Genomic DNA, 17,862 nt, shown 5'->3' on the forward strand with positions numbered 1-17,862 from the left:
AGACATTGAAAATGACAGTAGCGAGGCTATATACAGGTGGTACCGGTACTGAGTCAATAAGGAACAGAAAAGATGAAAAGAAGAGGGAAGAAATAAACCCAACAACTTTCTCTTCATAATTCATCCAACAAAATATTAAAAGCACAGACCCAAAACTGTTAGTCTGGCTAATTGAGGTAATATATACATGTAGGTAGAGTTAAAGTGACTATGCATTGATGATAAATGTACTTACAGTTAGGATTCCTACACCAGTGGCATCCTCACATTATACACACAGTACATACATACACACACACCGTAGTGTTTCCTTATCTGTAGTAGCAGCCTTTATAAGAAAACTAACTGGATGTTTTTACATTGTTATAGAGAGTTATAACAAGCTTATTACCTGTCATGAAGGCGAGGAGGATGACTATCAGCAGGATCCTCATCTTGTTGTGTTCTCTCCAGGTTGGTCCAGGTGTCTATAGGTCCTGATATAATGCTGTGTTCTCTCCAGGTTTCTCCAGGTGACTATAGGTCCTGATATAATGCTGTGTTCTCTCCAGGTTGGTCCAGGTGTCTATAGGTCCTGATATAATGTTGTGTTTTCTCCAGGTTGGTCCAGGTGTCTATAGGTCCTGATATAATGCTGTGTTCTCTCCAGGTTGGTCCAGGTGTCTATAGGTCCTGATATAATGCTGTGTTCTCTCCAGGTTGGTTCAGGTGTCTATAGGTCCTGATATAATGCTGTGTTCTCTCCAGGTTGGTCCAGGTGTCTATAGGTCCTGATATAATGCTGTGTTCTCTCCAGGTTGGTCCAGGTGTCTATAGGTCCTGATATAATGTTGTGTTCTCTCCAGGTTGGTCCAGGTGTCTATAGGTCCTGATATAATGTTGTGTTCTCTCCAGGTTGGTACAGGTGTCTATAGGTCCTGATATAATGCTGTGTTCTCTCCAGGTTGGTCCAGGTGTCTATAGGTCCTGATATAATGCTGTGTTCTCTCCAGGTTGGTCCAGGTGTCTATAGGTCCTGATATAATGTTGTGTTCTCTCCAGGTTGGTCCAGGTGTCTATAGGTCCTGATATAATGCTGTGTGTCCAAGTCTATAACTCTCTCTGTTCTCTCTCTACTTTTAATAACTTAAAAACAAACTTCAAGTACTTTATGTACTCTCTCTGCCCCTCCCTCTCCCTCTCTCTTTCTCTCACTCACTCTTTGCACTCTTACTACTATGTACTTCCCTATTTCTGCATCTCTCTCTCTCTCTCTCTCTCTCTCTCTCTCTACTAGTTCAAACCCTCCTACCATGTTATTTCTAACAGCCCCTCCCTCTTCCTCCATAACCAATCACATCCTTGTTCTACAGTAGAAAGAAAGAAAGAAAGAAAGAAAGAAAGAAAGAAAGAAAGAAAGAAAGAAAGAAAGAAAGAAAGAAAGAAAGAAAGAAAGAAAGAAAGAAAGAAAGAAAGAAAGAAAGAAAGAAAGAAAGAAAGAAAGAAAGAAAGAAAGAAAGAAAGAAAGAAAGAGGGAGGGTGGGAGGGATAGAGAGAGAAAGAGATTGAGAGAGACGAGGGAGAGAGAGGCCTCTATGTATCATAGCACAGAAACACAGTCATACACTCTCATTCAGACTGGAGACTGTCTACAGAGGAGAGAAACAGAGTTATTCTGTCACTGGAGGCTGTCTATAGAGGAGAGAAACAGAGTTATTCTGTCACTGGAGGCTGTCTATAGAGGAGAGAAACAGAGTTATTCTGTCACTGGAGGCTGTCTACAGAGGAGAGAACCAGAGTTATTCTGTCACTGGAGGCTGTCTACAGAGGAGAGAACCAGAGTTATTCTGTCACTGGAGGCTGTCTACAGAGGAGAGAAACAGAGTTATTCTGTCACTGGAGGCTGTCTACAGAGGAGAGAAACAGTTATTCTGTCACTGGAGGCTGTCTACAGAGGAGAGAACCAGAGTTATTCTGTCACTGGAGGCTGTCTACAGAGGAGAGAAACAGAGTTATTCTGTCACTAGAGGGCGACCTCCCTCCATCTATCCTTCCATCTCTCTCCCTCCATCTCTCTACCTCCATCTCTCTCCCTCCACCTCTCTCTCCCTCCATCTATCCCTCCATCACTCTCCCTCCATCTCTCTCTACTTCCATCTATCCCTCCATCTATCCCTCCATCTCAGCTCTGTGAGTCTAGTGACAGTGGTACATGCTGAAGAGGCAGGTACTGAGTTTACTGACAGCACCAGTGGAGGCTGGTGAGGGGAGGACTACTTATAGTAATGTCTAGAATGGAACGTATCAAACACATATAAATATATTGCTGCTTTATTGATAAATACATATAGTCTCATTTCCCATCAAGTGGAGTAAAATACAATGAATAATCAAAGGTTTCTAAAAACTACAAACTGTGTCTTTTTGTTCAAGCCAGTTTTACATTCACAGTAGAAAAAAATTACGAACGGACGGACGTACAGACGTAACAACTGACAAATGAACAAAATAAGGAATGAACGAACAGATGAACTAACGAATGATGAATGAAAGAATTTACACATTTTAACAATCAAATAAATTAATGAACTAAAAACACTAATGAATGAATCAATGACAACAGGAAACATGAATGAATGAAAACACAAAAAAATTAATTCATGCTGTGACATACAGATCAGCGACAGTAGTAGACTATGTAGCAGAGTGTTTAATGGTGCAGTACATGATGAGGTGTCTACAGTAGTAGACTATGTAGCAGAGTGTTTAATGGTGCAGTACATCATGAGGTGTCTACAGTAGTAGACTATGTAGCAGAGTGTTTAATGGTGCAGTACATTATGAGGTGTCTACAGTAGTAGACTATGTAGCAGAGTGTTTAATGGTGCGCAGTACATTATGAGGTGTCTACAGTAGTAGACTATGTAGCAGAGTGTTTAATGGTGCAGTACATTATGAGGTGTCTACAGCTGTTGGGTCAGTGTCTGGGTGGTTACAAGCATCAGAGTCTTTACTGAAGGAAACAGTATCATAGTGGAGACAGGCTGGATCTCTGGGGAAGTTGACAGTATCATAGTGGAGACAGGCTGGATCTCTGGGGAATTTGACAGTAGCATTGGTCACACTCTCTGGAACCTGTGTAGACGGACCAACATTAGAGTAGATGTCATCTCGACGAGGATTGGTTGCCGTGGCATAGATGGTTGTGATGTCACACGCTTTATCTGGGTTCTGATTGGTTACTGTGGCATAGATGGGGTTAGCGATGGTTCCTGTGACTGGATCTTGGTTGGTTGTCATGGAGTCAGACATCAACAGTCTGGCAGAGTGTTTGACTGCTGAAGACGAAAACAAACACTGATGATTTATTGTTGATGATTATTTATTTATTTTAATTTAAATAAAACCTATACACATTTTTTTACATATTTTTTAATTTTTTAAATAATAATTGTGTGTGATCACTGGTGTACCTGTTAGTCTCCTGTCTCTGTCTCTCCTCTGTCTAAAGAACATGAACAGCAGCAGACCCAGCAGTAGTAGAACAACACCCAGACCAACACCAGAGAACATCACATCACCTAGAACATCCAGAACAACACCAGAGAACATCACCTAGAACACCCAGAACAACACCAGAGAACATCACATCACATAGAACACCCAGACCAACACCAGAGAACATCAGATCACCTAGAACACCCAGACCAACACCAGAGAACATCACCTAGAACACCCAGAACAACACCAGAGAACATCACATCACCTAGAACACCCAGACCAACACCAGAGAACATCACATCACCTAGAACACCCAGACCAACACCAGAGAACATCACATCACCTAGAACACCTAGAACAACACCAGAGAACATCACATCACCTAGAACACCCAGACCAACACCAGAGAACATCACATCACCTAGAACACCCAGAACAACACCAGAGAACATCACATCACCTAGAACACCCAGACCAACACCAGAGAACATCACATCACATAGAACACCCAGACCAACACCAGAGAACATCACATCACCTAGAACACCTAGAACAACACCAGAGAACATCACATCACCTAGAACACCCAGACCAACACCAGAGAACATCACATCACCTAGAACACCCAGAACAACACCAGAGAACATCACATCACCTAGAACACCCAGACCAACACCAGAGAACATCACATCACCTAGAACACCCAGAACAACACCAGAGAACATCACATCACCTAGAACACCCAGACCAACACCAGAGAACATCACATCACCTAGAACACCCAGAACAACACCAGAGAACATCACATCACCTAGAACACCCATAGACAGTACACAGGCATAATGTTACAGTGATGCTACATTTAGTTAGTCTCTACTGGACTGTACTTCTGTGTTTCTTCCATTTCAGAGGGAGGGAGGAGGGAAGACAACATTAGACAGAGAAACAGGTGGTGTTGAGAAGAGTAGAAATATAGAGGAATTGTTAATGAGGTATCAATAGTCACAGTCAGATTATTCAATCTAATATGAAGTATCAGGCAAAGTCAATGTTTTTTTGTCATGGTTCAATCTCATTCACAGTCTGGAGGTGTAATGACTAGTTTCCACCACAAGGTGGTGTATCTTTACATTCATAGTTGTAGTTTAAGAGGGCAGGATGCTTGGAAGTCATAGTCCATGTTACAGTATGGCGCTTTGTAGTTGTAGTCCATGTTTCAGTATGGTGCTTGGTAGTTGTAGTCCATGTTTCAGTATGGTGCTTGGTAGTTGTAGTCCATGTTTCAGTATGTTGCTTGGTAGTTGTAGTCCATGTTTCAGTATGGTGCTTGGTAGTTGTAGTCCATGTTTCAGTATGTTGCTTGGTAGTTGTAATCCATGCTATAAATTGAACTTGGTAGTTGTAGTCCATGTTAAAATAAGAGTGGCGCAACGGTATAAGGCACTGCATCTCAGTGCTTGATGTGCCACCTCAGACACCCTGGTTTGATTCCAGGCTGTATCACAACCGGCCGTGAATGGGAGTCCCATGAGTCCCATGCACATTTGGCCCAGCGTAGTCCGGGATTGGCCGGTGTAGGCCGTCATTGTAAATAAGAATGTGTTCTTGACTGACTTGCCTAGTTAAATAAAGGTTAAATATAAATAAAATAAAAAATAAGATCATGTTACAATATGATTCTTGGTAATTGTAGTTTATCTCTCAGTGTCATTTGGTGCTGAGGGTTCTTTATGTTACCATGGTGATGCTGTTGTTACCTTGTGTTCTAGTCATGTCTGTGGTGGTGATGCTGTTGTTAACTTGTGTTCTAGTCATGTCTGTGGTGGTGATGCTGTTGTTACCTTGTGTTCTAGTCATGTCTGTGGTGGTGATGCTGTTGTTACCTTGTGTTCTAGTCATGTCTGTGGGTGGTGATGCTGTTGTTACCTTGTGTTCTAGTCATGTCTGTGGTGATGATGCTGTTGTTAACTTGTGTTCTAGTCATGTCTGTGGTGATGATGCTGTTGTTACCTTGTGTTCTAGTCATGTCTGTGGTGGTGATGCTGTTGTTACCTTGTGTTCTAGTCACGTCTGTGATGGTGATGCTGTTGTTACCTTGTGTTCTAGTCATGTCTGTGGTGGTGGTGATGCTGTTGTTACCTTGTGTTCTAGTCATGTCTGTGGTGGAGATGTTGTTGTTACCTTGTGTTCTAGTCATGTCTGTGGGTGGTGATGCTGTTGTTACCTTGTGTTCTAGTCATGTCTGTGGTGGTGATGCTGTTGTTACCTTGTGTTCTAGTCATGTCTGTGGTGGTGATGCTGTTGTTACCTTGTGTTCTAGTCATGTCTGTGGGTGGTGATGCTGTTGTTACCTTGTGTTCTAGTCATGTCTGTGGTGGTGATGCTGTTGTTACCTTGTGTTCTAGTCATGTCTGTGGTGGTGATGCTGTTGTTACCTTGTGTTCTAGTCACGTCTGTGATGTTGATGCTGTTGTTACCTTGTGTTCTAGTCATGTCTGTGGTGTTGATGCTGTTGTTACCTTGTGTTCTAGTCATGTCTGTGGTGGTGATGCTGTTGTTACCTTGTGTTCTAGTCACGTCTGTGATGTTGATGTTGTTGTTACCTTGTGTTCTAGTCATGTCTGTGGTGTTGATGCTGTTGTTACCTTGTGTTCTAGTCATGTCTGTGGTGGTGATGCTGTTGTTACCTTGTGTTCTAGTCATGTCTGTGGTGGTGATGCTGTTGTTACCTTGTGTTCTAGTCATGTCTGTGGTGGTGATGCTGTTGTTACCTTGTGTTCTAGTCATGTCTGTGTTGGTGATGCTGTTGTTACCTTGTGTTCTAGTCATGTCTGTGGTGGTGGTGATGCTGTTGTTACCTTGTGTTCTAGTCATGTCTGTGGTGGTGGTGATGCTGTTGTTACCTTGTGTTCTAGTCATGTCTGTGGTGGTGATGCTGTTGTTACCTTGTGTTCTAGTCATGTCTGTGGTGGTGATGCTGTTGTTACTTTGTGTTCTAGTCATGTCTGTGGTGGTGATGCTGTTGTTACCTTGTGTTCTACTCATGTTTGTGGGTGGTGATGCTGTTGTTCTTACTGTTCCGTTGGTCCTATCTGTAGGAACATAATGCTTCAAATAAGTAAGGTGAAAACCCTCCAACAATCAGAGTGAGAGAATGAGAGAAAAAGAGAGAGAGAGAGAGAGAGAGAGAGAGAGAGAGAGACCGAGAGAGCCACAGAGAAAGAGAGAGAGAGAGAGAGAGAAGTGAAGAAGAAGCATCATTGTAAATACAACTCATACTTATGTTTATTTTTTTTACTCATGCCAATAAAGCCTCTTCAATAGAGAGAGAGAGACAGAACGAGAGAGAATGCGCCTGCGTACTTGTTTACCTATGTGGTTTGGGGTGTGTGTTTCCGAGACTGAAAGTCGTACCCACTATGTGTGTTTCAGAGGAAGTGGTGTAAAACTTGACCTTGAGGCCCTGATGTTCTTATTGTCATAAACACACAACGACTACAACTACTAGTCTCTCAATACAGAACCTCTCTGAGTACAGTTACAATACTAAAGATAATGACTATAACTACTAGTCTCTCAATGCAGAACCTCTCTGAGTACAGTTACAAGACTAAAGATAATGACTATAACGAGTCTCTCAATACAGAACCTCTCTAAGTACAGTTACAAGACTAAAGATAATGACTGTACCTACTAGTCTCTCAATACAGAACCTCTCTGAGTACAGTTACAAGACTAAAGATAATGACTATAACTACTAGTCTCTCAATGCAGACCCTCTCTGAGTACAGTTACAATACTAAAGATAATGACTGAACAGGTTATAGGGACTAAATAACATGGTTAATATCAGTGACTGGGGGAGAGGGAGATGTGAGGGGAGAGAGTGGAGATGAAGAGATGTGATGGGGGGAGAGGAGAAGAGGAGATGTGAGAGGGAGATGTGAAGGGGAGAGGAGGAGATGTGAGGGGAAGAACAAAAGGAAGACAGAAAGACAGAGAGAAAGACGACAGAGGAGGGACAGAGATAGAGAGAGAGAGAGAGAGAGAGAGAGAGAGAGAGAGAGGTAGGCCTACAGATAAGTGTGTAGGCTTTAGAGAGCAGTTCTTCTGAGGGTAATATACCTGCTGTGGAGTTAGAGGAGTCAGTTGTCATGGTGATGTTTGTTGATGGGTGTGTCGTGGAGAGTAGAGGTCTGGAGGTGACAGAGCCAGGGTTGGGAGGAGAAAGAGCTGCAGAGAGAGGAAAAGAGAGAGTAAAGGAGAGAGAGAGAGAGAGAGAATACATCAACACTAATATATAACGTGTAAAATGTAGTCAGACTTAAGCACACTGATAGGACGTCTTAGACACCAACCTCTGTCCACAGTGATCCTGACTTCAGTCTTGTTATACCACCACCATGTGTTTATTTCACACCAGTAGGTCCCTGAATCCTCTAGGATCAGGTTAGTGATGGTCACAGTGAAGAATCTTCTCTCTGTGTCGTCATACAGAGAAAATCTCCCTTTATGAGTCCACACTGGGTTCTGATGCGTTTGGGTTTTGATTAAATAAACCCGGTAGGCCCAGATCCCTTTAGAGAGGTACTTCTGGTATGTCTCAAACCCCCGGTCATAAGGACACTGAATGCTAGAATTTCCTCCTTCTTTCCATCTCTTTGTGATCACTCCTGACATCACACAGCTCACAGCTATGAAACAACCAAAGAAACACATTCACATCATCTCTACAATAACAGTTGCCATAGTCACCATGTTTCACAGACAGTCAGATAAGGGAGATAGTTGAGTGACAGGTAGAGAATGTTTTATAATCTGGGACTGAGTGATACAGTACATGTATGTGTTTAGGACGACAGCAATACAGTAAAACAGTGTTGAAGGATAAAGAAAAGTACAGTATTGATCACTGTAGTATAAGAATTGAGTGATGTGTTCAGTGAGTAACACAGTTCAATATGGGGTGTGTATTAATGTATTGAGGTCTAATAGTAACAGTTAAATATGGGGTGTGTATTAATGTATTGAGGTCTAATAGTAACAGTTCAATATGGGGTGTGTATTAATGTATTGAGGTCTGATAGTAACAGTTCAATATGGGGTGTGTATTAATGTATTGAGGTCTGATAGTAACAGTTCAATATGGGGTGTGTATTAATGTATTGAGGTCTGATAGTAACAGTTCAATATGGGGTGTGTATTAATGTATTGAGGTCTAATAGTAACAGTTCAATATGGGGTGTGTATTAATGTATTGAGGTCTGATAGTAACAGTTCAATATGGGGTGTGTATTAATGTATTGAGGTCTGATAGTAACAGTTCAATATGGGGTGTGTATTAATGTATTGAGGTCTGATAGTAACAGTTCAATATGGGGTGTGTATTAATGTATTGAGGTCTGATAGTAACAGTTCAATATGGGGTGTGTATTAATGTATTGAGGTCTGATAGTAACAGTTCAATATGGGGTGTGTATTTATTTAATACATTGTAATAGTACTCACCACAGAGGAGGCTGATGTTGACAGACATGAGATTCCTCATTCTGCTCTCTGGCTTCCCTCCTATGTTGTAAAAATGATACTGTTCTCTACTCACTCCAGTCCTCTACCAGTCACTACCAGTCTAGTCCCAGATACTCAGACTCTCTACCAGTCACTACCAGTATAGTCTCAGATACTCAGACTCTCTACCAGTCACTACCAGTCTAGTCCCAGATACTCAGACTCTCTACCAGTCACTACCAGTATAGTCTCAGATACTCAGACTCTCTACCAGTCACTACTAGTCTAGTCCCAGATACTCAGACTCTCTACCAGTCACTACCAGTCTAGTCCCAGATACTCAGGCTCTCTCCCAGTCCCTCCTAGTAGCTATGAACACAACTCTAACCATGTTTAAGAGTTCTGGTAGCTGTTTAGTCCAGTCTCTCTCTCTCTTTCTCTTGTTCTCGCTCTCTCTCTCTCTCTCTCTCTCTGGATTGTAATCGTCAGTTCCTCTTTCTCTACTGTATGTTGATATCTGGGGTTTTCTTACATGTCAGAGAGTGTGTGTGTGTGTGTGTGTGTGTGTGTGTGTGTGTGTGTGTGTGTGTGTGTGTGTGTGTGTGTGTTTTAGACACACATTTATAGTTGGGTAATTTGTTTGAATAAATATACATGAATATGGACACTTGATTAAGTTTTTCTTAAATTATACAATGGGTGGGTATACTCCTTAAAGCTGATTGGTTAAAACCTCATTCCAGCCTGTGTCTTTTTCACAAGTGTAACAGCTGTCGTAGAGAGGGGACCAAAGCGCAGCGTGTTGATTGCTCATGATGAATATTTATTTTTACTCAGAACACTAAAGAAAATATAACAAAGAGGAAACGAAAGCGCACAGTTCTGTCAGGTACAGAAAACTAAACAGAAGACAACTACCCCTACTTAAGTATGATCTCCAATTAGAGACAACGAGGACCAGCTGCCTCTAATTGGAGATCATCCCCCCCCAAAAAACATAGAAATAGAAAACTAGAACCTAAACATAGATATACAAAACATAGAAAAACCCAAAACACCCCCTGTCACGCCCTGACCTACTCTAACAAAGAAACAAAAACGATAGCCCACAGTTCTGTCAGGTTAGACAACTAAACAGAAATTAACCACCCACAAAACCCAAAGGAAAACAGGCTACTGTCACGATTCCCACCGACGGTGGCGCCCCCTCCTGCTCGGGTGGCGCTCGGCGGTCGTCGTCACCGGCCTATTAGCTGCCACCGATTCCCTTTTGCTTTTCCCTTTTTTTTATTTTGTGACACCTGTGGTCAATTAGCCATTAGAGGGGCTATTTAGTTTAGCTGGCCCGCTCCTGTTCGTGCGGGATTAATGATTGTTTCTTGTGTGACGGCTTGTGTTCATGTCGACGTTGTTGTACGCCGCATGTATTTTCTCCCCTGTGTGTGGGAACATTTGTTTTTTTTTGGTGAGTGTATATTAAAAACACCACTACCCTGTGTTCGCTGGTTCCTGCGCCTCATTCCTCCTCCACAATTACCAAGCCATAACAGCTACCTAAGTATGGCTCCCAATCAGCGACAACGATGTACAGCTGTCCCTGATTGAGAGCTATACCAGGCCAAAAGAAAGAAAATCAAAAACATAGAAAAAAGGACATAGAATGCCCACCCTAGTCACACCCTGGCCTAACCAAAATAGAGAATAAAACCCTCTCTATGGCCAGGGCGTGACGAACAATTGGTTTTCAATGGCGGAGATTTGTATAAACCTTGCTGTCTGTCTCTCTCACATTTGCAACATTGTTTCAATATTGATATTCGATCTCCAGCTATTGCATCATAATGAACGTGTAGCAGTTTGGAGTCGGGACAAGACAGGCAGGCGGGCAGCTTATCTCAGACAGTCGACTGGGTCACATCTTTGCCAACTGAACTGCTAGAACAAACAACCAGCTAGCTGGCTTGGATAGCAACCCTAGATTTGTTCTGGACTATTATCTTGTGGAAGGATGAAATAGTATTAACAAATTCATCAAAATAAAGTTTTTAATGAAAATATGAAAACCATTGTTTGAATATTTTGGCAACCCGTTGTATAAAACTGATAATGCCCTTGAAAACTAACAACACTCATGCCAATATATCCTCGGGCTTGACAGCACCCATGGCAATATATCCTCGGGCCTAACTACAGTAGTGCCAATATATCCTCGGACCTAACAACACCCGTGCCAATATATCCTCGGACCTAACAACACCCATGCCAATATATCCTCGGGCCTAACAACACCCGTGCCAATATATCCTCGGGCCTGACAAAACCCATGCCAATATATCCTCGGGCCTAACAACACCCGTGACAATATATCCTCGGGCCTGACAGAACCCATGCCAATATATCCTCCAAACACCGGCTTCTCGGGCATTATCAAATAAAACGCGCACACGCACACACACACACACACACACACACACACACAGAAACACACACACACACACACACACACACACACACACACACACACACACACACACACACACACACACACACACACACACACACACACACACACACACACACACACACACACACACACACACACACACACACACAGAGAGAAACACACACACACAAACACGTGTATTTAACTCATAGTGTTTGGTTGTTTTATCTGTTCTGGGGAGGGCTCTCGAGGTCTGTAGAGACAGTAACTAAAGATAAACAGTGAAAGGTGAATTACTGCACTCTAAACACACATACACACACACACACTCTCCCTCACACTCTCTGTTTCTCTCTCTCTCTCACACACACACACACACACACACACACACACACACACACACTCACTCACTCACTCACTCACTCACTCACTCACTCACTCACTCACTCACTCACTCACTCACTCACTCACTCACTCACTCACTCACTCACTCACTCACTCACTCACTCAACACACACACACACACACACACACACACACACACACACACACACACACACACACACACACACACACACACACACACACACACACACACACACAGTTTCCCAGTAAGTGAGAAAGTCAAGACGGAACAGTCCTGAGAAGAGAAACAAGCACAGTTCTCTGTTACGAGAAAAAACACTCACCTGATTTGATAAACAGACTCACACAGACTCAACAATATCCTGGACCTCTATTAGACAGGGTTAGGATTAAAACACAGGCTCTACATTATCCTGGACCTCTATTAGACAGGGTTAGGATTAAAACACAGGCTCAACATTATCCTATACCTCTATTAGACAGAGTTAGGATTAAAACACAGGCTCAGCATTATCCTGAACCTCTATTAGACAGGGTTAGGATTAAAACACAGGCTCAACATTATCCTAGACCTCTATTAGACAGGGTTAGGATTAAAACACAGGCTCAACATTATCCTAGACCTCTATTAGACAGAGTTAGGATTAAAACACAGGCTCAACATTATCCTATACCTCTATTAGACAGGGTTAGGATTAAAACACAGGTTCAACATTATCCTAGACCTCTAATAGACAGGGTTCGAATTAACGGTCCTATTTTAAATTTAGTACAATTTATAAAGGCTAGACATAAAGGCTTCATAAGCACCACATAAATGCTTCACAAATTATCTATAAACTATGTGTCATACTCTATAAATTCTGTATAAACATATATAGTGCATTATGACACATTTGGCAATTCACAATGGTTATGTCGCTCTATAGTGGGAACGGTTATGTCACCCTACAGTGGGAATTGTTATGTCACCCTATAGTGGGAATGGTTATGTCACCCTACTGTGAGAATGGTTATGTCACCCTACTGTGGGAATGGTTATGTCACCCAACAGTGGGAATGGTTATGTCACTCAACAGTGGGAATTGTTATGTCACCCTATATTGGGAATGGATATGTCACCCTACTGTGGGAATGATTATGTCACCCAACAGTGGGAATTGTTATATCACCCTATATTGGGAATGGTTATGTCACCCTACTGTGGGAATGGTTATGTCACCCAACAGTGGGAATTGTTATGTCACCCTATATTGGGAATGGTTATGTCACCCTACTGTGGGAATGGTTATGTCACCCTATAGTGGGAATAGTTATGTCACCCTACTGTGGGAATTGTTATGTCACCCTATATTGGGAATGGTTATGTCACCCTACTGTGGGAATGTTTATGTCACCTTACAGTGGGAATGGTTATGTCACCCTACTGTGGGAACGGTTATGTCACCCTAAAGTGGGAATGATTATGTCACCCTACTGTGAGAATGGTTTTGTTACCCTACAGTGGGAATGGTTTTGTCACCCTACTGTGGGAATGGTTATGTCACACTACAGTGTGAATTATTATGTCACCCTACAGTGGAAATGGTTATGTCACCCTACTGTGGGAATGGTTATGTCACCCTACAGTGGGAATGGTTATGTCACCCTACAGTGGGAATGGTTATGTCACCCTACAGTGGGAATTGTTATGTCACCCTACAGTGGGAATGGTTATGTCACCCTACAGTGGGAATTGTTATGTCACCCTACAGTGGGAATGGTTATGTCAAAATACTGTGGGAATGGTTTTGTCTCCAAACATTTGCTATTGTTATGTCAGCCTACTGGTGGAAAGGTTATGTCAGCAAACAATGGGAATGGTTATGTCACCCTACATGTACACACCATTTATAAAGTTTGACATAAGATTTTATGTAGTACCTTCACTACACCCTACACTGAGTATGTTGTCTATCACTAGCTGCACGTCCTCAGAGCGCGACACATGTTTGTTGTTGTTGAATGCTGCCGAAATCCGATAGTGAAACCTGTTGATCGCTGAAACCTGAACTGAAGACCTCGGTTTTATTTTATTTTGAATCCTGCAGTCTCTGTTGGGCTTAATTGCTGTGAGAGCTGCAATCTGTCCCGGGATCCTGCCAGCTTCCGTATAGGGGGAGAGACGCGAAAGCCCGGCTAGCATAGCTGGCTCGGCGTCCTCAAATGGAGGACGCCGAGCCAGCTATGGAGGACGCTATTAAACGTTTCCAGCGTTGCAGGAGCTGTGTTTACTTTGCCCTGTTCCCGGTACAATGTGGACCACGCTGCCGTTCAATGTAGCAAATGCTTGCTTGAGGAGGACTACAGGAGTGAAGTAGCTACTCTTAGCAAGCAAGTAGCAAACCTACATAAGTTAGTGGGGAACCCACGCCCACCTACGTTTTCTTTTGCTTCCACCCCAGTAGCCGGACGTCGCTCTGGTCTGGTGGAAGTTTTGCCACCGTGACGGCTTTCCACAGCCGACTGGCCGGGGCTAGGCAGGGTTCCATCCCCGAAGGGGTCTCCCCCTTCCCTGGAGAACAGAGCTGAGCTCGACCCAACAAACCAGCCATGGAGGTACGTCACTTGCCGTAGAAGTTGAAGATGGCGTCCTCTGGCAACGGGGGTCTCCATGGAGATGTTGAGTCCGGAACTGACACAGACCAGAAACAACTTTGCCGCCCTGGATTCAGAGGTTCTGGCGCCTTCGTCCTTGGTGGCTTCCCAATCAAGATCGGATCCGGAGGTAGCTGCATCTTCATCCTCGGCTCTGTCTCCCTCTTCGGTGCCTTCTACCTCGGGATCAGATCCTCAGAGCTCCCAGCCTCACCAGACCGTGAGGCTGCCTGAGAGACCGGCCCATTCAACCAGCTGTCATCATAGGCAGTTCTATGGTGAGAAACATCTCAGTCCCCAAGGCAAAAACCCTGTGCTACACAAGAGCACGAGTACAGGACATAACAAGGCTGCTTCCGACTGTTCTACCACAGATGCCGGTAGCTGACACTGTCTGTTACGGCTGTCGAAAGGAGGGGACCAAAGCGCAGCGGGGTGAGTGTTCATTATATTTATTTAGACAATGAAAACACTATAACAAAGAAACAAACCGAAAACAGCCAAACAGTTCCGCCAGGTCACAGAGTAACAAAACAGAAAATAACTACCCACAAAACCCAGGTGGGAAAAGGCTGCCTAAGTATGGCTCCCAATCAGAGACAACGATAGACAGCTGCCTCTGATTGGAAAACATACCTGGCCAAAACATAGAAATAAAATACATAGAATGCCCACCCCATATCACACCCTGACCTAACTAAACAGAGAAAAACGGCTCTCTCAGGTCAGGGCGTGACACTGTCATAGTCCATGTGCGGTCAAACGACATCAGGAGGGCTAGCTCGGAACATTTGTAAATGGATTTTAAAGAACTGATTTTAGCATTAAAAGACTCCAAAAACGGCCAATACCATCGTTGGGCCGCGGGTGTGAAAGCTTCAGCAGACTGCTGGCATTACATATCTGGCTAAAAGACTACTGTAGCTCTGCTGGAGTCACTTTTATTGATAACTTTGACAACTTCTGGAAACAGAAGATACTCTACAGGAATAACAGAGTCCATACAAATCATCTTGGCTCCTGGACTCTGTCCACGCATTTCAAGACTGCGTTGAAACAATGACTGGTAAATGATCCAAGACCAGCTCAGTTAATCCCTACCATTGTGACAATGAGTCGTCATAATGATGCATCAAATGTACATGATCTTAGGGGCATTGGCAAACACAATGAAAGTCATTTAATTTATGTACTCCTAATTGCACCGAATACATCTGTTTATCCTACAGCTATTGTAAGCAGTAATGATGAGCCTATAAACCAGAGTTACGCTGTTAGCACTGAGGTGGTGTACAATAGTAATAAGACCACTTTATGCAGCTAACGCTGCACTATCAGCTCCAATGTAAATAACATGAGTAAGTCTACCTCTGATAAGCTTCCCAGTAAAGCATTAAAAACAATCAAGCAACCCAGAAAAGTGCTAAAAATAGCTCATATTAACATATGTAGCCTAAGAAACAAGGTCCATGAAGTCAATAACTTGCTTGTAACAGGTGACATTCTTTTTGTTGTTAACCTTACTTTGCTACCTGCCAACTTAACGTTTTTTACTTTTTAATTACCGTTTATATTTTTTGTTTTTTCCTCGCTCGATTTTTTCATTCAACTTTTTCACCCCGGACGGTTTATCTGGACATGGTTCGTCAGGACCTCCAAGCTAAGTAGTAACATTAACATGATGCCTCATAATATACAGGAGAACGATCGCCTTATGGCGAGGATAGCTTTGCTGCAAGCCCAGCTTCAGACGCAAACGTTAGGCAAGGGTAATTTAAGTGTAGGAAAGGATGAAACAGCGTCTGTGCCACCAGTAAGTACAGATAGTAGTTTAAGTCCGCTCACACAGTCCCCGCAGCCGGACAATTTTCTCATGGCTTCTGGAAGGAAATGCTGTAGGAATGCTCAACCGGTGTCGCTCATTCAGCCGACAGAAACTTTCAACCGGTTCTCCCCATTAAGAATTATAGATACAGACCTCCTCTATGCACTCGATATGTCCGATTTTAAAATAGCTTTTTGGTGAAAGCACATTTTGCAATATTCTAAGTACATAGCCCAGGCATCACGGGCTCGCTATTTAGACACCCGGCAAGTTTAGCACTCACCATAATCATATTTACTATTATAAAAGTTTGATTACCTTTTGTTGTCTTCGTCAGAATGCACACCCAGGACTGCTACTTCAATAACAAATGTTGGTTTGGTCCAAAATAATCCATCGTTATATCCGAATAGCGGCGTTTTGTTCGTGCGTTCCAGACACTATCCGAAATAGTAAAGAAGTGTCGCGCGCATGGCGCAATTCGTGACAATAAAATTCTAAATATTCCATTACCGTACTTCGAAGCATGTCAACCGCTGTTTAAAATCAATTTTTACGACATTTTTCTCGTAGAAAAGCGATAATATTCCGACAGGGAATCTCCTTTTCGGCAAACAGAGGAAAAAATCCCAAAGGCGGGGGCGGTCGGGGTCACGCGCATAAGCCCAGTGTCCCTTGATCGGCCACTTGAGAAAGGCGATAATGTGTTTCAGCCTGGGGCTGGAATGACGACATTCTGTTTTTTCCCGGGCTCTGAGCGCCTTTGGACGACGTGGGAAGTGTCACGTTAGAGCAGAGATCCTTAGTAAATGATAGAGATGGAAAAGAAGTTCAAGAAATGGTCAGACAGGCCACTTCCTGTAAAGGAATCTCTCAGGTTTTGACCTGCCATTTGAGTTCTGTTATACTCACAGACACCATTCAAACAGTTTTAGAAAATGTAGGGTGTTTTCTATCCATATGTAATAAGTATATGCATATTCTAGTTACTGGGTAGGAGTGGTAACCAGATTAAATCGGGTATGTTTTTTATCCAGCCGTGTCAATACTGCCCCCTAGCCCTAACAGGTTAAGCAACGGGTCGGAGTCAGAGGCTGAGCCTTCTCTGGTCTCTACTCCTCCCGTTACGGGGTCTGAGACGCCGAGGCCTCCCACCATTAGCTCTGACAAATTGAAAAGCCTTGACATTTGCGACTCCATTACCTGCAGTATTAGACTTAAAACGAATCATCCAGCGATCATACACTGTTTACCAGGGGGCAGGGCTACCGACGTTAAGGATAATCTGAAGATGGTGCTGGCTAAGGCTAAAACTGGCGAGTGTAGAGAGTATAGGGATATTGTTATCCACATCGGCACCAACGATGTTAGGATGAAACAGTCAGAGGTCACCAAGCGCAACATAGCTTCAGCGTGTAAATCAGCTAAAAAGACTTGTCGGCATTGAGTAATTGTCCCCCTCCCAGTTAGGGGGAGTGATGAGCTCTACAGCAGAGTCTTAGAACAGGCTGTTAGCCAGCCTGCCAGCTTAGTGGAGTCTGCCACTAGCACAGTCAGTGTAGTCAGCTCAGCTATCCCCATTGAGACCGTGTCTATGCCTCGA

At 43.2% G+C, this 17,862-nt stretch overlaps 1 protein-coding gene across 1 annotated transcript; it reads right to left on the bottom strand.

The window, feature by feature from the left end:
• Window positions 1-2,301: 2,301 nt before the first annotated feature.
• Window positions 2,302-9,432, bottom strand: LOC106591275 (uncharacterized). The gene is made up of 6 exons (XM_045709663.2): window positions 8,989-9,432; window positions 7,839-8,174; window positions 7,606-7,713; window positions 6,510-6,572; window positions 3,453-3,560; window positions 2,302-3,317 (listed from the first exon to the last, which is right to left on the bottom strand). Exons 1-6 carry the CDS (start codon window positions 9,026-9,028, stop codon window positions 2,932-2,934), a joined length of 1,041 nt encoding a protein of 346 aa, XP_045565619.2. The 5' UTR covers window positions 9,029-9,432; the 3' UTR covers window positions 2,302-2,931.
• Window positions 9,433-17,862: the final 8,430 nt, after the last annotated feature.

This window comes from Salmo salar, chromosome 02 (genome assembly GCF_965601325.2).
Source record: "Salmo salar chromosome 02, fSalSal1, whole genome shotgun sequence".
NCBI lineage: Eukaryota > Metazoa > Chordata > Actinopteri > Salmoniformes > Salmonidae > Salmo > Salmo salar.